This window comes from Somniosus microcephalus, chromosome 7, assembly GCF_052327205.1.
Source record: "Somniosus microcephalus isolate GS21.2 chromosome 7, FLI_Smic_1.0, whole genome shotgun sequence".
NCBI lineage: Eukaryota > Metazoa > Chordata > Chondrichthyes > Squaliformes > Somniosidae > Somniosus > Somniosus microcephalus.
Window position 1 is genome coordinate 79,490,323 of NC_140993.1, and position 22,580 is coordinate 79,512,902.

The window sequence follows — 22,580 nt, forward strand, 5'->3', positions numbered from 1 at the left end:
CCTCCTGGCCAGCAATGTTGTCAGGGGCTGATGCCCTGTGTTCAGTGCAGCATCAGGTGAAGGCGGCGAAGGTTGGTGATGAGGTTGGTGATGTTGGTGTTGGAGATGATTGTGGAAGGATTCGGAGGATCAAGGTCTGATTGTTTCATTGGCTCCGATGTTACTGGAATAGATGGCAGCTGCAGGTGAGATGGCAGAAGCGATCTGTCAATGGTGAGAGAGATTCTTCCAATGAGGTAGCACTGGACATACAGTTAGATTTAAAAACTTGTAAGCTAAAGAAATCTGTATATGTATTAAAAATGCTGTAACCAACATTTTCTTTGCTCTGAAACTCACCATGTGCAACATGGCATCCTTGACACCAGATCTGCAGCTGTCATCTTTTCACAGACATCAGACCAGACTCACAACACACCAGGTTGAGCTGGCGTGTTCCCTGAACAGCGGGTAACCAGTGGAGGAGAGTAAGTAAGCCGCAAAAGACTTTTAAATTGGCTCTTAACAAGCCATTTGAGTACCAGAATTGTCTCCCCTGCCGCTTGGTGTCGGGTCAGTTCTGCGCTGACAGACCCGACACCTGGGAGACTCGCGTGGTGGCAGGTCAACAGTGGGTTTCCTACCCGCTGTCAATCTTTGTGATTTTGACAGCGGTCCCGCCTCCAAACCCGCACTCTGAGCGGCGTCAAAATTCCGGCCAAAATATTTGTTTAATTTCTCTGCCATTTCCTTATTCCCCATTATAATTTCTCCTGTCTCAGCCTGTAAGGTACCCACATTTACTTTCACTTATCTTTTCCTTTTTACATATCTATAGAAGCTTTTACAGTCTGTTTTTATGTCTCTTGCTAGGTTACTCACATATTCTATTTTCCCTTTCTTTATCAATTTCTTGGTCCTCCTTTGTTGATTTCTAAAATCCTCCCAATCCTCTGGCTGACTTCTCTTTTTGGCAGCATTATAAGCCCCTTCCTTTGACCTAATACTATCTTTAACTTCTCTTGTTAGCCACGGTTGGACCACTTTTCCTGTGGGGTTTTTGTGCCTTAAAGGAATGTATATTTGTTGTACATTATGTATTAATTCTTTAAATGCTAGCCATTGCTCGTCCACTGTCATACCTTTTAATGTAGTTTCCCAATCTACCTTAGCCAACTCGCCCTCATACCTACGTAGTTTGCTTTGTTTAGATTTAAGACCCTAGTTTTGGATTTAATTAAGTCACTTTCAAACTCAATATAAAATTCTATCATATTATGGTCACTCTTCCCTAAAGGCCCCTTTACTACAAGGTTATTAATTAACCCTTTCTCGTTGCACAATACTAGATCTAAAATAGCCTGTTCCCTATGCCTTTTGGTCTTTCAATTCTGGCTTCTTGTGCATCCTCTCCTTCCACTCCACTATCAGTCCCAGTTGGGAAAAGGAGAATTTGTTGAAACACTTTGAACTGAGCATGCTTAGCTGTGCTAACCCAATGTTACCAATATTCTTTATGCACATACCTTCAGTGTGAATGCACTGGCCACACAAGCAATAAAGTAGCTCTCCTGGCTTGGTGTGGGCAGAAGAACAGAAACAATCTGCTGACCCTGAAGGAACAAATAATCCCTAAGCAAATGTCAAAGTTATTGTAAACCATCTACATAGTAATTCATTCCATTTTTAAGGAATGTGTAAAGAATTTGACACAAGATATACAAAATAAGGAAAGAATAGATGATATATGAACTTGTGTCAAGAATCTAGCCAGAAATGGCATATATAGAGAAATAAATGTATTTTTGAGTAAATATTAAACATATATTAAGTATAACCAAAACACTTTAGAAATTCCAAAACATTAAGTAAATGTGATTTGATGTATATTATTATATTAAACATTTAGCGATACCTTGAAGAATGTAAGCCAGTAAAGGCCTGTTCCAAATGTTACAATAAAGAAGGTATTTGCCAGGTCTCCAGCATAAAACAGCAAGAACTTCAAGACTGTCTAGATTTAAAAAAAAATTCTATTTCACATTTTTGTCCCATTTAAGGCTGTAATTAAACAATAACAATTACTTGTATAATAGTTCTGCAGCTTTGCCTTTACACTACTTAGATATTTATGTTTCTGTTTTGCAGACAATTTCTATCTTATCTGTCTCGTGGCAGACACACATTCAAATCCAATGTTGTAAGGCAAACACCTTTTGTGATGAAAATAAATGTCCATAATCCTGTTCCAAATCTGTGATGGCACATCTCTTATGTGGTGCACTGTGAAGAAAATGTAAAAATGTAGCTTCCAGTTGCTAACTGAATCTTCTCAATGAGTTTATCTAGTGAGTTGCTGTGCCATGTGAACCAGGAAAGTTGCAAGATAAATTCTCAGTCTATACTGACCTCAGCCACAGTGGCGGTAGGGGCACTACACGTGGTGTCAATGCCCTTGGATTAGGAAGAGGAAAATCAGCCAGGGTTTCTGATCCCCATCCAGGGACTGTTGTGTGAAGTGCCAAAAGTGGAAGTTCAGCAAAAACAGAATTGTGCTTATCTGTGGTGTCCTTCGGCAGTCAATAACTTACCAATGTTCACCGTTAAGGCTATTCATGATAATGGGCATTTGGTTGAGGCACCGGAGGGCAACTACTATCTGTGGAAATCTATCGCAGCAAGGAGTCAACTCCTTCAGAACAGGATGTAAAGGGAGTAATTTATTAGAGAGAAAACAAACAAAAATAAGATTACCTTAATAAAAGAAACAGATTATCTAGTCATTATTGTAATGTATGTAATGTATATATATACCTTAAGGGAGAGAACTACTTTTTACAGCTCCTGTATACTGTAGTACCGGCAGTGACCACACCTGTATATAAACCCTGAGTAGTGATCGGTACAGTTAGTTCTAGAGTAACCCTCATTCAGTAAACACCTGTGGATCGTTCCCTGCAGTCTGTTGTCTGATTATTGAAGGACACAACATTAAGATACACGGATATAACATTGGCGACGACGCAGATTCGAACCTACCTGCAACTCTGCATCACCTCCCAGGGATTCGCTCCTGGAGAACAGTGGAAGGAGGTCGAGTCCAGAAGCACGGGCGTCGACCACGGGCAACCGCCCAGCCATCTAGCGGAGATTTGAGCATCGCAGGGGAGGCTATCGAGAGCCAGGCTTGGCTTTCGAGTCACGGTGGTCCAGCGAAACGGGCTGGCAACAGGTACTGCACAGACCCTTCTCGGACAGCGGCGGCTAGAGCCGACCGAGCGGCACAGAAAAAGGCTGAGCAGCGTCGACGGGGGAGAGAGAGAGGGCAGAGCGCAGCCGGTGTTCAAGGGCCGAGCAGCGTCAACGGGGGAGAGAGGCGCGCAGGAAAACGCGAAGTGCTGCCATTGCCACGAGGACCGCAGAGAGCGTCATTGGCAGCAGCACAGGAGCAGCGCAAGAAACCCACAGGGCGTCGCCATTTGCCACGAGGGCCGCCGAGAGCGGCGTTGGCAGCAGCGCGGGAGACGCCATTTTAAGCCGCAGCGGGGAAGAAAGGAAAGCGCGGGAGACGCCATTTTAAGCCGCAGCGGGGAAGAAAGGAAAGCGCGGGAGACGCCATTTTAAGCCAGTCTAACCACACCCAAAAAGGCCGAAGAGTGGCAGTATCACAGCGTTCGACAATGAAGTTGAAGATTGGACGACATATGTCGAAAGCATAGAAGTATACTGCAAGGCGAATGAATCACAGAATCACAGAAACCCCACAGTGCAGATAGAGGCCATTTCGGCCCATCGAGCCTGCACCGACACATATCCCACCCGATCCCTGTAACCCCACATATTTAATCCCCCTAACACTAAGGGTCAATTTATCATAGCCAATCAACCTAACCCGCACATTTTTGGACTGTGGGAGGAAACCGGAGCACCCGGAGGAAACCCACGCAAACACGGGGAGAATGTGCAAACTCCACACAGACAGTCACCCGAGGCCGGATTCGAACCCGGGTCCTTGGCGCTGTGATGCAACAGTGCTAACCACTATGCCACCGTGCTGCCCGTGAAGTGCCAGATGACAAGAAAGCGCTGGTATTGTTGAATTCAATGGGTGCAAAAACGTATGGCTTACTACGAAACCTAGTAACCCCAGAGAAGCCAGTAGAAAAGGATTTTGAAAACATAGTGTCAATCCTACAGGACCACTTAAACCCCACACCGCTGCTGATAGCAGAAAGATTTAAGTTTCACAAAAGGAACCAGCATAAAGATGAAAGTAATGCTGAGTATTTAAGGGAACTGCGCAAACTATCGAAACACTGCCAGTTTGGAACGGGACTAGCAGATACTTTAAGGGACAAGTTTGTGTGTGGGCTTCAAAGTGAAGGAACCCAGAAACGGCTTCTATCAGAAAAGGATCTTACGCTGGACAAGGCTTTCAGCATTGCAGTATCACATGAAGCAGCAGCATGGGGCGCTGCAGAGATACAACAGAGACCGCAAAAATATGGCACAAATGAAATGTCATACAGAACAGTGAAGTGCTATCGCTGCGGCAGAACAACACACGACCATAATGATTGCTGGTTCAAGGACAAAGTGTGCAGACAGTGTGGAAAAGTAGGACACATAGCAAGAGTCTGCAGGTCGGGAAAGAAAACCAGCAGCAAGAAATCTCCACAGGAGAAGTACAAGAAGGTACATAAGGTGACGGAGAGTAGTTCAGACGAACAGAAGAGTGATACAGACTCCGGAAGCAAGGAGCTGGGTTGTCTGAAACTACATAATGTGATCAAAATGGAGGATCACCAAACTATCTGGGTCACGCTCAAGATAGCAGGAGTCCAAGTGAAAATGGAATTGGACACAGGATCAGCCCTAACAGCCATAAACCGAAGGGACTACAAGCGGCTATTCTCACATATACCCTTGAGAGATACAAAGATTGTCTTGAAGATGTACACAGGGCAAAAAGTCTACCCCAAAGGAAAAATAAGGGTGAACGTTATATATAACAGCAAGGAAACACCAAAAATTGACCGATATGTATTGCCAGATGGAGGACCACCACTACTAGGACGTGAATGGATCCGGAAGATACAGCTAGATTGGCATTCCATACAAGCGCTGACTGTAGATGTCAAAAAGGATGACGACGTCACACCTGGACGACTGTCAAAAATGCTAACTGACGCACAAGAAGTGTTCCAGCAGGGACTCGGAACACTAAAAGGCATAACAGCGACGATCAAAATAGAGGAAAATGCAAGCCTAAAGTTTTTTAAGGCCAGACCGGTACCTTATGCGATCCGCCCAGCCATCGAAGCAGAGCTGGAAGGTTTGGAACGTTCAGGAGTACTGTCCAAAGTAGACTGGAGCGAGTGGGCTACACCCATCATTCCTGTAATGAAGAGGTCGTTGAGTAATACGCCTGGGGAACCAAAGAAGGTTCGCATCTGTGGGGATTTTAAGGTGACAGTGAACCCAGTCCTTCACACTGTACAATATCCGCTTCTGCGGATTGAAGATATTTTTGCCTCGCTATCTGGAGGGAAACGCTTCACTAAGATTGATCTGGCCCAGGCGCACCTGCAAATGGAGGTAGAAGAAGCCTCGAAACAGTACCTCACGATCAACACTCATAAAGGTCTCTACCAATACAACCGGCTGGTGTTCGGGGTAGCATCAGCTCCGGCTATTTGGCAAAGGGCAATGGAACAAGTCCTGCAAAGGATTCCAGGGACCCAGTGTTATTTGGATGACATCCTGGTCACGGGCGAAAATGACAGTGATCACCTCGCCAACCTGGAGCAGGTGCTCACTAGATTGAAGGAATTTGGGCTCCGAGCTAATCGCCACAAATGCGAGTTTTTCCAGAAGCAGATCTCGTATTGTGGCCACGTTATTGATAAAGAGGGGTTACATAAGTCCCCTGAAAAGATTGAGGCAGTAGTCAAGGCTCCAGCACAGGAAATTGTGTCACAACTGAGGTCGTTCCTCGGGCTGGTGAACTCCTACCATAAGTTCTTGCCGAATTTGTCTACCGTACTACACCCACTGAACACCCTACTGCAAACGGGGGTACCATGGAAGTGGAGTGACGAATGTAAACGAGCTTTCCAGAAGAGCAAAGCATTGATCACATCAAAAGAGGTGTTGGCTCATTTCAACCCAGCACTACCAATTTGGTTGGCGTGTGATGCATCACCCTATGGCATTGGAGCGGTGCTGTCGCACAAATTCCCGGACGGCTCGGAGAGGCCAGTAGCCTTTGCGTCTCGGTCACTAACCTCAGCCGAGCGTAACTACGCACAGATTGACAGGGAGGCCCTCAGCGTAGTGTGGGGACTGAAAAAGTTCAATCACTATCTGCACGGGCAGAAGTTCACCTTGCTGACTGACCACCAACCACTTGTCTCCATCTTTAATCCAAAGAAGGGCGTTCCGGTGATGACTGCGCAACGGCTACAAAGATGGTCCCTTTTTCTAGGGGCGCACCAATATGAAATCGAGTATAAGGGCACGAAACAGCATGGAAACGCTGATGGGCTATCACGCCTGCCACTGCCTACTGCGGAGGAAGCACCAGCAGTGGATCCTGTCGAAATATTTCATTCGACTAGAATTGAATGCTTGCCAGTAACTAATGCTGGTATAGAGAAGGAGACCCGAAATGACCCGACACTGTCTCGGGTATATGATTTGATGGTGAAGGGATGGCCAGCACATGGCGACTCACTGTTGCCAGCATTCTCATCCAGAAGAGAACAGCTGTCAGTATGCCAGGGGACCTTGATGTGTGGATCCCGAGTGGTAATTCCACCCAAGTTAAGGGAGAGAGTGCTTAATGAGCTTCACGAAGGTCATCTGGGAGGGGTGAAAATGAAAAGCCTTGCTAGGGCTTATGTGTGGTGGCCGGGGATCGATCAGCAAATCGAGGACCTGACAAAGAGCTGCTCAGGATGCCAGAAGGTCCAAAATGCACCACCACATGCCCCTCTACACCCATGAGAGTGGCCCTCCTCTCCATGGCAACGGGTGCATATTGATTTTGCTGGTCCATTCATGGACTCAATGTTTTTAATAGCCGTGGATGCGCACTCAAAATGGCCTGAGGTGATCAAAATGTCCTCCACCACCACGGAGAAAACTATTGCAGTCCTATGGACCATTTTTGCCAGGAACGGCTTGCCAGAGCAGATTTGCTCTGATAACGGACCACAGTTTGTGTCCGAAGAGTTTTGAAGATTTATGAAAAGGAATGGGGTAAGGCATTACACATCCGCCCCGTATCATCCAGCCACCAATGGATTGGCTGAGAGGTTTGTACAAACCTTTAAAAAAGCAGTAAAGGCCATGTGCGATGACGACATTCCACTGCAGCATAAGGTGGACAATTTCCTGTTAGCCTACAGAAATGTGACACATGCAGTCACCAACCAGGCCCCGGCCATGATGTTCTTTAACCGAAGGTTGAGATCTCGTCTGGATTTGCTCAGACCAAATGTACGAAGAAATGTTGAGAGTAAGCAATTCCAGCACATCAATGAGAAGCCGACAAGGAGCTTCAATGTAGGGCAACCAGTCTTGGCCCGCGACTACCGAACAGAGAAATGGCAACCAGGAACGATATGCACACGGCAGGGGCCACTAATGTACACAGTGGATGTTGGGGAGAACATTGTGAGACGCCATGCTGACCAGATCCTAGAGTCACAGGAACGAGTCAACCCCATGTCTCGGCCATACGTACCTGGTGAGGAACCCGACGTACAGGTCGCATCTACCTCAGAAACAATAGCATTGGAAGCTGATGAATCAACTGACGACAGGGTGCTAGAATCGCCTCCGCACCAAGAGCGAGACACTCGGGAAAGGCGTTATCCAGAAAGAATCAGGAAGCCTCCCCAGAGACTGAATATATGAATGAACTATTTTCATATAACATTGTATATTAAAAATGTTAATTGTTAAATGAGTATTATGGTACTGTTAATCTAAAAGGGGAGGAATTGTAATGTATGTAATGTATATATACCTTAAGGGAGAGAACTACTTTTTACAGCTCCTGTATACTGTAGTACCGGCAGTGACCACACCTGTATATAAACCCTGAGTAGTGATCTGTATAGTTAGTTCTAGAGTAACCCTCATTCAGTAAACACCTGTTGATCGTTCCCTGCAGTCTGTTGTCTGATTATTGAAGGACACAACATTAAGATACACGGATATAACAATTATCACATTGCCGTTTATGTGAGCTTGCTGTGTGCAAATTGGCTGCTGCATTTCCTACATTACAACAATAACTACACTTCAAAAGTACTTAATTCGCTGTAAAGCGCTTTGGGAGGTCCAGTGATCGTGAAAGGCACTATTTATATGCCAGTCTTTCCTTTTTTTTGCCTTATTCAGTTTAGTAGCAGGCAGTAGTAGTCAGACAGATCACGAGGCAGCTCCAGGAACTCAAAGGGTAGGTTCCCTGAAGAGTATGTGAGCCCTGCATTAAGTTCGAAAATACAATAACCATAGAGTTCAGGGGAAGATACTAAGCTGATTAGGGACTTCACCACAGGGAGAGAGAGAAATATTGGAGGGTGAATCAACCAAGTAACTTATCAGCTGGGGCAAGTACATTACTTGATTTGCATGCCTACCCTCTCAGTTGGGAAATGATACATGGCACTTAAGGAAAACTAGAGGAGGAGAGAAAATACAAGTTAAAAATAGGTGAAGAAAAAGAACAAAAAACATTTTTAAAGTTCATATTAAAGAAATAATTTCCCAATCTTGAGCTCCCACGGGAGCTTGGTCTGCCCTAAATACATACTGGAAATTTGGGCAAGTGTAGTGCACAATTTTAGAACTATTTAACTTTATAAAATGTAATATACAGCACGTGTTTCAACTGCTAATATGTGCTCCCATCAGAAGCACAAGATAAAAAAACCTCTTAAATGCACACTTACTGGAATGTCAATCATTGTAGATCCAATTCGTCTTTTCCAACTGGCTGTCTTCAACACAGAGCATATCGCTGATAAACCAGACAGGAAACCCAATGCAATCTAAAGCAGAAGAACATGCATTTTTAATAAATCCAGTTTATAAAAGTTTTTTCTTACTTTTCACCCATCCATCCATTGGCCTCTTGTCATCATATTATTCTCACTGATTTTAAGAGTAGATTGGTCCAGTTTGTAGAATCTGGACTTTGAATTTAAGTAGTTATTGACGTAATAAAACTCACTACGCACTTGGTTTGAGTATAAAGCAAGGCTTTAATCAACTTGTTTCAGAACATGGAGGTCTAGTTGTACTTCACTAGTTCCTGTCTTACAAAATGTCCCTGGCAAGCTGGGCCCACACCCGAGTATTTATACTCCTTGGACGGCGCCACCAGCTGGCCGTCCAGCGTTATTTCATGAGTAGTTTCTTTACGATGATGAGATTTATAACATTCTTCCTGCCTAAAAGGTTTGGAAGTCCGACGACTTCCTCTTAACGGATTAGGCGGACCACGAATAGCCGCAGTCTTTTAGATCTTTGTTTATGGCTAGAAGGCATGTCTCCCTGGACCGTGTCTTGGTCCCTGGGCTGCTTGATCCATACCGGTGGATCGACAGGGCCCGTATTGCCCTGATTGACCCGAGGGAGGCTGGGGAGATCGTGACTCCGGGTGCGGGTCCCCACAGGCGCAGAGCTGGCTTCATCCTGTTTGATAGCCGGGGATTAACCGGCGTCCTGGCCTCGGATGGCAATCCCACGGGGAGCGCTCGGCTCCCCGAGTGGATCCGATGGGGCAGCCGGCAGATCTCTCGATGTCCCAGGTAGGACGTCATCTTCGAGGGAGCGCAGAGTGTCGGCATCATCACCGTGGATCCCTCTATCAGTTGGGTCCGTGGAACCGGCTGGACAGGGAGCCAGGTCCCGGAGCGAAACGGTGGACTCCCGGCCATCAGGGTACCGCACGTGCACATATGTGGGATTGACATCCATGAATTCTACTTCGTTGACGAGGGGATTGTTTTTAGAAGATTGGATGAATCTTCGGAGCAGCATGGGGCCAGGAGCTGCCAACCATGACGGTAGGGACGTCCCATGAGTGGAGCGACGCTGGAAGCTGAAGAATCACTTGTGAGGTGTGACATTGGTGGACGTAGAAAGAAGAGACCTGATGGAATGCAACATGTCAGGGAACATAATTTCCCACTGCTGGTCTGGTAGGTTGCGTGGCCTCAGTGCAAGACGAATAGCATTCCAAATGATAGCGTTGTATCTCTCAACCTGTCCGTTACCGATGGGATGGTACGGTGTCATTATACTTGTGGCAATTCCCCGTTGGGAGAGATAACTTTTGAGTTCGCTTGACATGAAGGAGGGACCCCGATCAGAGTGGATGAAATTGGCCGTACCGCAAAGGGAAAAGACTTGATCAAGGCATTTGATCACTGTGGAAGTAAGCATATTGGGACAGGGGAAAGCAAAGGGAAAGCGTGAATATTCGTCTACCATAGTAAGTAAGTAGGTGTTTCGCGTTGAGGAAGGCAATGGCCCTTTAAAGTCAATGCTGAGTCGCTGCATAGTGTGTATGAGCGAGCCATCCGATGGACGGAAGAATTGCGGTTTTAATTCCACACACATTCTACAGGAGGAGCATGTTCTTTTCACATCATCCGTAGAAAATGGGAGATTTTTAGATCGCACAAAGTGCAACATACGGGTAACGCCAGGATGGCATAAGTCAGTATGAAGATCCGCAAGAGTCGAAGTTGACACAGAAGAACAGAATGCCCGCGTCAGGGTATCTGGGGCCACATTCTCTTTGCCAGGTCGATAATGTATGGTGTATCCAAAGGCGGCCAATTCCATCCTCCAGAGCTGTATTTTGTTATTCTTGATCTTAGTGCGTTTCCGGTTATCCAGCATAAAGGCCATGGAGCGCTGATCGGTTATAAGTGTGAAATGGCGATGAGCGAGAAAATGACTCCATTTATGTACAGTTTCGATGATGGCCGTAGCCTCCTTCTCGACAGGAGGATAATGGAGCTCGCTACCTGTAATGATCAGTAACCTGTCATTCTGGAATGGTACACTAGGTGGTGCTGTATGTATATAAGAGTGGGCTACCCACGATGCACTAGGCTACCCACAAGGCAGCAGTAAAGATGGAGGCCTCTACAGATACTGTACCTAGTCCACATGTGCTCAATAAAGTGTCTAGCAAAAGCTAGCTTTTCTTAATAAAAACGACTAGTTATTAATGAACATAACATGGTACCAGGATTGGTAAGATATGCTGAATATTGTGCAACGTGACATGGAGAATTTGAAGCCACCAGAGCATTTGAAACTCACAGGAAATGTCGACTACAATTGGCAGACTTTTAAACAACAATTCGAACTCTACAATGCTGCCATCGGGTACGGTACGAAGCCAGACGCAAGGAAAATAGCGTTGCTGCTCACGGTTGCAGGCCCACAGGCAATAGAGGTATTTAATACATTTGTATTTAATCCAGAGGAGAACAGAGAAAAATTAGACGATGTGCTAAAGAAGTTTGATACACATTGTTCTCCCAAAAAGAATGAAACCTATGAGAGGTACATCTTCCGTTCTCGGACACAGTAGCAAAATGAGACTTTTAATAGCTTTTTGACTGATCTGAAACTGAAAGCACAGACATGCAATTTCTCTGAGCTGAAAGCATCCATGATTCGTGACCAGATTGTGTTTGGTATTCATGATAAAAAAGTCAGGGAATGTCTGTTGAGAGAAACCGAACTAACATTGGAAATTGCTATGAAAATATGCCAAGCTAGCGAGCTAGCTCAAAAGCATGCCAAGACTTTCAGTGAAATCAATGATGATGCGATTGCAGTAAGTGCTGCTGTCGGTGCTGTGTCCTACAAGGGGAAGAAACATGGGCAGAACAGAAGTGAAAAGCAATCAGAGGAAGGAATTTTTAATTGTAAACGCTATGGTTACAAACACCAGTTAAAACAATTTGGAAAAATGTGCACAAAATGTCATGGAAAGAATAACTTTGCCAAACAATGCTTTTCAAAAGTAAAAACTAAGAAAGGGCAAAGAGTTAATGTAATTGAGGACACTGATTTAAGTGAGACATGTTTTGTAGGAATGGTGTCATGTGACAATATCAAAAAGGATACAGAAAATGTGCAGCCCTCAGGAATTAACAATGCTGAACATAAAGTTAATGCAGTAAAAGAGGACAAATGGATGATCCCACTGCAGGTAAATGGAGCATTAGTTACATTGAAACTAGACACTGGCGCAAAAGCAAACTTAATCAGTATGAGTGACATTAACAATATGAAAGAAAAGCCCAAAATACAGAAAAAGTCAGTACTACTGAAGGACTATAATGGACAGAAAATAGATAGCTTAGGTGTATGCAGGCTTAAAGTGACAGTCAAAGACAAAGTGCATCATCTCATGTTTTCTGCTGTGGCTGAAGGACTTGATTCACTACTGGGTGACAAAGCTTGTGAGGACTTAGAACTGGTCAAGAGAGTCTACCGTATAAACTGCCATAAGCAGGCCAGATGACTCGGTGGATTCTGTAGTGAATAATTTCCAGGATGTGTTCAAAGAATTTGGAGTTCTACCATTCACTTACAAGATCCAGCTAAAGGCGGATGCTCAGCCAGTGGTACATGCTCCACGAAGAGTTCCAGCACCCCTGCGTGACCGGCTCAAGAATGAACTGGACAGAATGACCACACTAGGAGTCATCAGGAAAGTCGAAGAGCCAACAGACTGGGTTAACTCCATGGTATGTGTAAAGAAAAAGAACAATGATCTAAGAATATGCATGGATCCAAAGGACTTAAATGCAAACATAAAACGTGAACACTACCAGATTCCCAAGCGAGAAGAAATCACCAGTGAAATGTCAGGTGCCAGATACTTTACAAAGCTCGATGCCTCACAAGGATTTTGGCAACTAAAACTGGATGAAGAGAGCACCAAATACTGTACCTTCAACACACCATTTGGCAGGTATTGTTTCCTCAGAATGCCTTTTGGGATAATATCTGCATCTGAAATCTTTCATAGAGCGATGGAACACATAATTGAAGGTCTGGAAGGAGTTCGGGTCTATGTTGATGACATCATCATCTGGGGCTCCACATTGAAAGAACACAATGAGAGACTGACTAAAGTGCTACAGAGCATACGCCGGAATGGACTGAAGCTCAACAAAGCCAAGTGTCAGTTTGGTGTCCAGGAAGTCACTTTCCTAGGAGATAATCTATCTGGTAAAGGAATAGAGCCACATATGGAAAAAGTAAACGCCATACTCAAAATGCCCCGATCCACTGACAAAAAAGGAGTGCTACGCATCATGGGGATGATAAACTTCATTGGAAAGTTCATTCCTGTCAGCCAAGACAGCCTGTCTGTGAGACCTGCTACGTAAAACAAATGAGTTCGCATGGACAGAAAGACATGAACAAGAGTGGATAAACCTCAAAACAGTGCTGACAACCACACCTGTACTCACCTTCTTTGACCCAACAAAAAGAATCAAAGTGTCAACGGATGCATCAAAAGATGGCCTAGGTGCGGTCTTGCTACAAGCAGAGGGTGAAGATTGGAAGCCTGTTGCCTATGCCTCCGGGTCTATGACTGATACTGAGTGTCGATACGCCCAGATTGAAAAGGAATGTCTAGGCTTGGTAGTTGGACTAGAAAAGTTTCATGGCTACACATATGGACTTCCCATCTTCACAGTTGAGACAGACCACAGCCCACTGGTTGCCATCATAAAAAAGAACCTGAATGAGATGTCTCCAAGGATTCAACGACTCATGATGAAGCTGCAAAGATATGACTTTGAACTGATCTACACACTAGGCAAATACATAGTGTTAGCAGATGCACTATCCCGAGCACCCACAATGAGTCATGTGAGCTCTACTGAAGAAGACGTGGATGTTCATGTGAGTATGGTCACTGCTGCGCTGCCCGTGTCAGACACAAAATCAAAGCAAATAGCTGAAGAAACAGTAAAAGATACAGGCCTAGAAATTCATTATAGCCAATTTTGGGGCGGTAAAGTCAGGCGGCCGCTAAAGTTTGCGCCCGGCGCAAATTCGAGGCCACTTCCCCGATATTCATTAGCTTCGCCCTAAGAGTTTGCTCGAGCGCTAAAACTGGCGATGCACGGCTCTCTTTAGGCGCTAAGCCGGCGGCCCGGGCGCTAACACCGGAAGGTGGGCGCAGGGCAGGTGCGGCGAGCTGCTGATTGACGGCAGACACTCTGGCTCCGGTGAGCTCTTAAAGGGGGAGGGTGGATTTGTTTTTTTGAAAGGCCGAGACTGCTGTATTTGTGTTGTTGGGGAGGGCTTCTCTCCATCAGTTTGTTATGTGGTACTGGCACAACAACAACAACAACAACTCCTCCTCCTCCTCCTCCTCCTCCTCCATCTTTGTCTCTCACAAAGTGTTGCAAAACGGCTGCCTTTTCTACTGCAGGAGTGCCCTTTAATTTGCACTCCCCGTGGCCCGCCTCGGCTGTGTACCGTTCCACTTCACAGTCGTTATGGCCGCCCGGCGCACAATGGGGCGGCGCGAGTGAAGTTCCGGTTCCGGGCGCACAAAGGGCATTGCACGATGAAATGACGTCATGATCTGCGCGCGCAGCAGGGTGCGCGCTAAGACTTTGCGCCGGCGCTAAATGTCTACTGAAGTTGGGGCGAGGCGCAGATCGCGCTGCGCCCGGGCACTAAGTGCCTAGCGCTCGAGATCTACTCCTCCTAAGGCGCTAACGGCTGGCACGCCCAACTGAATTTCTAGGCCACAGTATTACAAACAGTAATAGAGAACATTCATCATGGTTGGCCAAAAGGTTCCTGTCCAAAATATTTTCACATAAGGTCAGAATTGAGTGTCACAAGTGGACTATTACTAAAACAGAACAGAATAGTCATTCCACAGGCTCTACGTCAAGACATGCTCAAAAGGATTCATGAGGGACACCTCAGAATTGAAAAATGCAAAAGGAGAGCAAGAGACACTGTTTATTGGCCTGGCATAAATAAGGACATTGAGAACATGATAGGCAAATGTGAGACATGTCAGAAACACCAAAACAAACAAGCAAAGGAACCAATGATAGTAGCTGCCATACCAACAGCACCATGGCAAAAGGTTGGTATGGACCTTTTTCATTTAAATGGTAAAGACTATCTAATAGTGATTGACTACTATTCTAACTATCCTGAGATGACGCTGCTCTCAAGCACCACAGCAGTGTCATAATGCATGTGAAATCCATCTTCGCCAGACATGGAATTTCCAGGATTGCCGTTAGCGACAATGGTCCGTGCTTCAATTGTAAGGAGTGGCAACAGTTTGCAGCACATTATGACTTTCAACACATCACATCCAGTCCTTTGTATGCTCAGTCGAATGGTAAGGCAGAGAAAGGTGTTCAAGTTCTCAAGCAGCTACTGAAGAAAGCGACAGAAAGCAAGTCTGATCCTTATCTCGCCCTGCTGAGCTACAGAGCCTCACCTTTAGACACTGGTTCTTCACCTGCTGAACTCCTAATGGGTCGCAAGTTGCGTACCACGCTACCCTGCTGTGCAAAAGAAAAGCAGAGTAAGGAACTGAGACAGGGACTTCAACTGTTAAAGCTGAAACAGAAATCATACTATGACAAGTCATCCAAAACTCTGAAACCATTGACAAGGGATGATGTTGTCAGGATTGAGGATCCAGATGCATGGAACAGGAAAGCTACAGTTCTTGAGGAAGTAGGGCCAAGGTCATACACTGTTAGAACTGAGGAAGGACAGATTCTCAGGAGGAGCCGCCGTTCCCTCCTAAAAACACAAGAGACTATCGAAGAGCAAATCGATGACAATGCCACAACTGAATCTTGTCACTCACCACCAGAACAATCTAACACAAATACACATACAGGCTCTCATGAAAACACATCAGACTTACCTGTGCTGAGAAGATCCACACGTGAAGTAAAAAAGCCTGATAGACTTAATCTTTGAGTACAAAGAAAACTACATTGAAAATGTATTGACTGTTGAAGATGTTTATGTTGTTATTGATTGATATTGATTGATACTGATTTTGTTTAACCTCAAAGAAAGGGGGATGTAATGATCAGTAACCTGTCATTCTGGAATGGTACACTAGGTGGTGCTGTATGTATGTAAGAGTGGGCTACCCATGATGCACTAGGCTACTCACAAGGCAGCAGTCAAGATGGAGGCCTCTACAGATACTGTACCTAGTCCACATGTGCTCAATAAAGTGTCTAGCAAAAGCTAGCTGTTCTTAATAAAAACGACTAGTTATTAATGAACATAACACTACCCTGCAAAGTTCTGGACAGAAATGCAACAGGTCGACCACCTTGATTCAAGGTAGCAGAGATCGCCACATCCGATGCATCGCACTCGACCACGAAAGGAAGATTTTCATCAATGGAACGAAGCGTGGCTTTTTCCAGTTGTCGCTTGAGGAGGTTGAAAGCTGAAATAGCCATTGCCTCCAATGGAAAAGACTTTGCGTGAAGCAGGGGCTGGATCTTGTCGGAGAAGTGAGGTATCCATTTCGCATAATAGGCGAACATGCCGAGTGCCCGACGAAGAGCGCCGAGATTCGTAGGGGGAGGTAGCTCCTGAAGCGGACGAAGTCGCTCTGGATCCGATTTGATGACACCGTTGCCCACCCAGTAGCCAAGGATGTTGACTGATGTAGGGGGTGGTGGTGTCGTGGTGGTGGTGCCCAGTCAGCTTTGCCTCTGACTGTCCCTTGAGTGGTGCGAATCGCTCCCACACCCCTGGGTTCTAGACACCGGACTTAGGTACAGGCGGCGATACAAAAAATTGAGTAGACAAGTGGTTTGGTGTAAGAAAACCAAGATTTTATTAAAACAGAAATAAAAATACAGTCTTAAGAGAATTACTGGTATAAAATGCAGGCATAAACAATTACACTTATTCAGGGAATGGGGAACACACGGCACATCGAGGGAAAAACAACTACATTAACAATCCCCCTTATCCTTATCCCACCCCCTATACCTAACTAGATTAAGCTATGAGGGGCCAGGAATTCGTGCTCACCGATCCAAAACCTGTTGCTTTAATGATGTGAGTTTTGAGGTTTGGTCTTCTGTCATTTGGGGTACTCCGTCACCACGTGGTCTCAGGGTTGTTGGTGCGACACACCTTCCCTCTCCTCAGATACCGTCGTCGTCTCGTCGCGATCGGTTTTCTTCTTCTTCTCCCTTGGGCGGTCGGCGGCGGTAATGTTGCGGTCGTGGATCGGTTGGCGGTTTTCACTGCTTACAAGATTTTGCTACCCATCCTTTGAACGCTAGCATATTCGTCGCGGGCGTGGACACTCGCGTCTAATGCCTGTTTATTGGCAGTGTTCAAATGCCAACTTATCCTCACAGTCCAAGCATACATTGCTGATTTCTTCCCCAAACGCCAGCTTTTAACTAGGCGTTTGGTTTTTACCAATGCGTCTTTTACTGCCCTTCTCTGCTCTTGTTGGTGTTACCTTCTTTATCGTCTCGTCTCGTCTCGTCTGCCCATTCGTGGCCTGTGTGTTCTGTGTGGCTTTGAACTCGGGTCTCATTCTCCTCCCGCGTTTGGTCCTGGTGTACTGGGCGTCCTTGGTTGTTGAGCGGTGCGGGGAGCGACAAGCGAACCCGCCACGAGGCCAGGGCACGAGTACGAGTGGCAGCAGGCCAAGGCCAAACAAGAGGGCAGAGTCGAGAGACAAGAGACCAGAGCAAGAGAGTGATTGCTACTGATGGGCCTACAGTTACACCCGTTCTTCCACTCCTTATCTGCGTGCCGAATCAGGTCAGTCCATTGTTTAACTTTTGGCGGGCTTGGTTTGAATGATTACAACCATTTGTTTTAACGACTTTTAGGAGTGGTTGTCTCCGGGTCTAATGGCCCCGATGTCCTAGTTGCTTTGTCATGGATAAGACTTAATTGTCCCCATCCTACCTTGATGGCTACTGTGAGCTGTTATTGATTAAACATGCAGAAAGCTAATGGCCACGGTTAAAGGCCCATTCTACTTTGATTGGACTCGAATCGAATAAATGCGTATTCTGTGTTTGCTCTGTCTGGCAGGCTCCAAAGAGTCCCTGTACAAAGATTCCTGTATTTTAATGTTTCGTCTCCAGGCATGCTTGTTGGCAGAGCCTTGCTTTAAAAATCCTGTCAAATTTTGGTCACGAGGTTTACAGAAGCCATTTTGGGTACCCTGCTTTTAAATAACTTGTTCAAAACAGGGTCCCTTAATCCATAACTCGGGGAGTGCGGGAATTTTGAGAACCCTGTAACTTACACTGATGGTACTGATTTCACAGATTTGGACTCATTTAAGGTTAAGTTGCGACGACGGAGAACGTCAAAAAATTTCTGGAGATTGGCATCATGCTCCTTCTGGTCATGACCAATGGTGATATTATCCAGATATGGAAAAGTGTCCGTTAAGTTCTCCTGTTTGACTAGGCTATCTATTGCCCGTTGAAAGACGGCCACCCCATTGGTGACCCCAAATGGAAGGTGACAAAACTGGTAAAGCCGACCATTGGCCTCAAAGGCCGTATACTTTTTGTCAGAGTCCTTTAATGGTACTTGATGATATGCGCTCTTTAAATCAAAAGTTGAAAATACTTTTGTGTGGTTTTAACAGAGTGCTGAGAGTTGGGTGAGTCAGGGAGTCTTAACTGGTTGCTGAAATCAAACTTTTGTTTGTTTCACATTTACTGTGTACTGTTTACTGTTTAAAATCTAAATTTCCCAGCTTTAAGCAGGGTTAAAAAGGGATAAACAAGTCCTACAACTCAGAGCAGCTGAAGGCAGTTAACAAGGGAAACTGGAGTAATCTGGTTCTCCTGTAGCTGGGCTCAGCAAGTCTTTGTTTCAGGGCCTATAAAAACAGGCTTTGAAGGGCGATTTTGCACTGAGTGCGGTTTTAACAGAGTGCTGAGAGTTGGGTGAGTCAGGGAGTTAGGTGAGGCAAGGCCTCAGAGCTTCAGCGGGTGCTTCAGCGGTAGAGCGGGCCTACAAAGGGCTCCAGAGACCAGGTAAGGCTTACTTTACTGGTGGTATTGAATTAATTTAATTTAAATTGATTAAAGGGGTAGGTCATGCCAGGAGAGCCCAGCCCCATGATATACTCCTCTTGCTCTATGTGGGAATTCAGGGACGCTGCCAGTGTCCCTGACCAACACGTGTGCCAGAAATGCATCCAGCTGCAGCTACTAATGGGCCGTCTTGGGGCGCTGGAGCTGCGGGTGGATGGGTTGTGGAGCATTCACGATGCTGAGAGGGTTGCGAATTACTCGTACAGTGAGTTGGTCACACCGCAGGGTAGGGCTGCACAGGCAGAAGGGAAATGGGTGACCACCAGGCGGAACAATAGAAGCAGGCAGGTAGTGCAGGAGACCCCTGTGGCCATCCCCCTTTCAACCAGGTATACCGCTTTGGATACTGTTGGGGGGCATGACTTACCAGGGGAAGGCAGCAGCAGCCAACTTCCTGGCACTGGGGGTGCTCCTGCTGCCCAGGAAGGGAGGAAAAAGAGTGGGAGAGCAATAGTGGTAGGGGATTCTATAGTAAGGGGAACAGATAGGCGTTTCTGTGGCCGTAGATGTGAATCCAGGATGGTTTGTTGCCTCCCTGGTGCCAGGGTCAAGGATGTCACTGAGCGGCTGCAGGGCATTCTGGAGGGGGAGGGCGAACAGCCAGAGGTCGTGGTCCACATTGGTACCAACGACATAGGTAAAAAGAGGGATGAGGTCCTGCAGCAAGAATTTAGGGAGCTAGGTAGAAGATTAAAGAACAGGACCTCAAAGGTTGTAATCTCTGGATTACTCCCGGTGCCACGTGCTAGTGAGTATAGGAATAGGAAGATAGAACAGATGAATGCGTGGCTAAAGGGATGGTGCAGGAGGGAGGGCTTTCGTTTCCTGGATCACTGGGTCTGCTTCTGGGAAAGGTGGGACTTGTACAAGTCGGACGGTTTACACCTGAACCAGAGGGGGACCAATATCCTTGCGGGGAGGTTTGCTAGCACTGTTGGGGGGGGGGGGTTTAAACTAACTTGGCAGGGGGATGGGATACAGAGTGGAACTATAATAGGGGGTGATTTACAGCCAAATACGGAGGAAAGAACAAGTCAGCTGGGAAGGCAGAGCAAATATGTGAAGGCAAAAGGGAATATGGCAAGGCTGGAAGGCATTTATTTTAATGCAAGGAGTCTTGCAAATAAGGTGGATGAACTGAAGTTGTTGAACACATGGGAGTACGATATTGTTGCTATCACGGAGACATGGTTGAGGGAGGGTCAGGACTGGCAGCTCAATATTCCGGGGTATAGAATCTTCAGGCGAGACAGAGGGGGGTGTAAAAGGGGAGGGGGTGTTGCAATATTAATTAAGGAGTCAATTACTGCTGTAAGGAGGGATGATATATTAGCGGGTTCCTCTAATGAGGCCATATGGGTAGAACTTAAAAAACAAAAAGGGGGCAAGCACTTTGCTGGGAGTGTACTATAGGCCCCCAAACAGTCAGGGGGAGATAGAGGAACAGATATGTAGGCAAATCTCAGAAGTGCAAAAATAATAGGGTAATAATAGTGGGGGATTTCAACTTCCCCAATATTAATTGGGATAGTCAGAGTGTGAAAGGCTTAGAGGGTGCAGAATTCTTAAAGTGCATCCAGGAGAGCTTTTTGAGCCAACATGTAGAAAGTCCTACAAGAGAGGGGGCGGTACTGGACCTAATTCTAGGGAATGTAGCCGGGCAAGTGGTGGAAGTGTCAGTAGGAGAGCATTTTGGCGACAGTGACCATAAGTCGGTGAGATTTAAGGTGGTCATGGAAAAAGACAAAGACGGCCCGGAAATAAGGGTTCTAAATTGGGGGAAGGCCGATTTTAATATGATAAGGCAGGATCTGGCCAAAGTGGACTGGGAGCAGCTACTTATAGGAAAATCCGCATCAAAGCAGTGGGAGACTTTCAGAAGGGAAATAGAGAGAGTACAATGCCAACATGTTCCCGTAAAGGTCAAGGGTGGGACCAACAAGCAAAGGGAACCTTGGATGACAAGGGATATACAAAAATGCATTAGGAAAAAAAGGGGGGCTTTTGGCAGTTACAAAAGACTAAAGACGGAGGAAGCCCTAGAGGAGTATAAAAAGTGCAGGGGCATACTTAAAAAAGAAATTAGGAGAGCGAGGAGGGGCCATGAAATAACACTGGCGAGCAAAATAAAGGAAAATCCTAAGATGTTTTATAAGTATATTAAGGGCAAGAGGATAACCAGGGAAAGGGTAGGGCCCATTAGGGACCAAAGTGGCAATCTGTGTGTAGAGCCAGATGATGTAGGCGGGGTTTTAAATGAATTTTTTGCATCTGTGTTCACTATGGAGAAAGACGATGTAGACATAGAAATCGGGCAAGGGGACTGTGATATACTTGAACATATTAGCATCGAGAGGGAGGAGGTACTAGCGGTTTTAGCAGGCCAAAAAGTGGATAAATCCCCAGGCCCGGACGAGATGTATCCCAGGCTGCTGTGTGAGGCAAAGGAGGAGATTGCAGGGGCTCTGACACAAATTTTCAGAACCTCTCTGGCCACAGGGGATGTACCAGAGGACTGGAGAACAGCTAACGTCGTACCATTATTCAAGAAGGGTAGCAGGGATAAACCAGGGAATTACAGGCCAGTGAGCCTAACATCTGTGGTAGGGAAATTATTGGAAAAAATTCTGAGGGACAAAATTAGTCTCCACTTGGAGAGGCAAGGATTAATCGGGGATAGTCAGCATGGCTTTGTCAAGGGTAAATCATGTCTGACCAATCTGATTGAATTTTTCGAGGGGGTGACTAGGTGTGTGGATGAGGGAAATGCTGTGGATGTGGTATACATGGACTTCAGTAAGGCTTTTGACAAAGTCCCACATATGAGACTGGTCAAGAAGGTAAGATTGGACATATAGATTGGACTAGCCTAATCAGTAAAAATAATGAGGAGGAGGAATTCCTTGAGTGTTTAAGGGATGGTTATCTGGATCAATATGTCGAGGAACCAACTCGGGAACAGGCTATATTGGACTGGGTACTGTGCAATGAGAAGGGACTAATCAGTAATCTTGTTGTACGGGGACCCTTGGGTCAGAGCGATCATAACATGATCGATTTCTCACTCGAAATGGAGAGCGAAGAAATTGACTCAGAGACTAAGGTCCTGAATTTAAACAAGGGGAATTATGATGCCATGAGACGGGAACTGAGTAGGTCTGATTGGACAACGTTCCTGGGAGGACTGGAGGTAGATAAACAATGGCAAACATTTAAAGATAGAATGACAAAATTGCAAAAATTGTTTATACCAATCTGGCATAAAAGGAAATCTAAAAAGGTGACTCAACCGTGGATAACAGGGGAAATTAGAGACAGCATAAAATCCAAAGATAGGGCGTATAAAATAGCCAAAAAAAGCGCCAGAGCGGAAGATTGGGAACAGTTTAAGATAGAGCAAAGGAGGGCAAAGGGCATGATCAAGAGGGG

The 22,580-nt window shown here is 45.8% G+C and overlaps 1 protein-coding gene across 1 annotated transcript in view; it reads right to left on the minus strand.

The window, feature by feature from the left end:
* Positions 1–22,580, minus strand: part of tmem67 (transmembrane protein 67) — a 495,060-nt gene that overhangs the window by 212,696 nt on the left and 259,784 nt on the right. Inside the window, exons 16-18 of the mRNA XM_085992667.1 lie at positions 8,946–9,044; positions 1,895–1,993; positions 1,506–1,592 (exon numbers count right to left, since the gene is read on the minus strand). Of these exons, the coding sequence (XP_085848793.1) occupies positions 1,506–1,592; positions 1,895–1,993; positions 8,946–9,044 (285 nt within the window). The remainder of the gene's footprint in view (positions 1–1,505; positions 1,593–1,894; positions 1,994–8,945; positions 9,045–22,580) is intronic.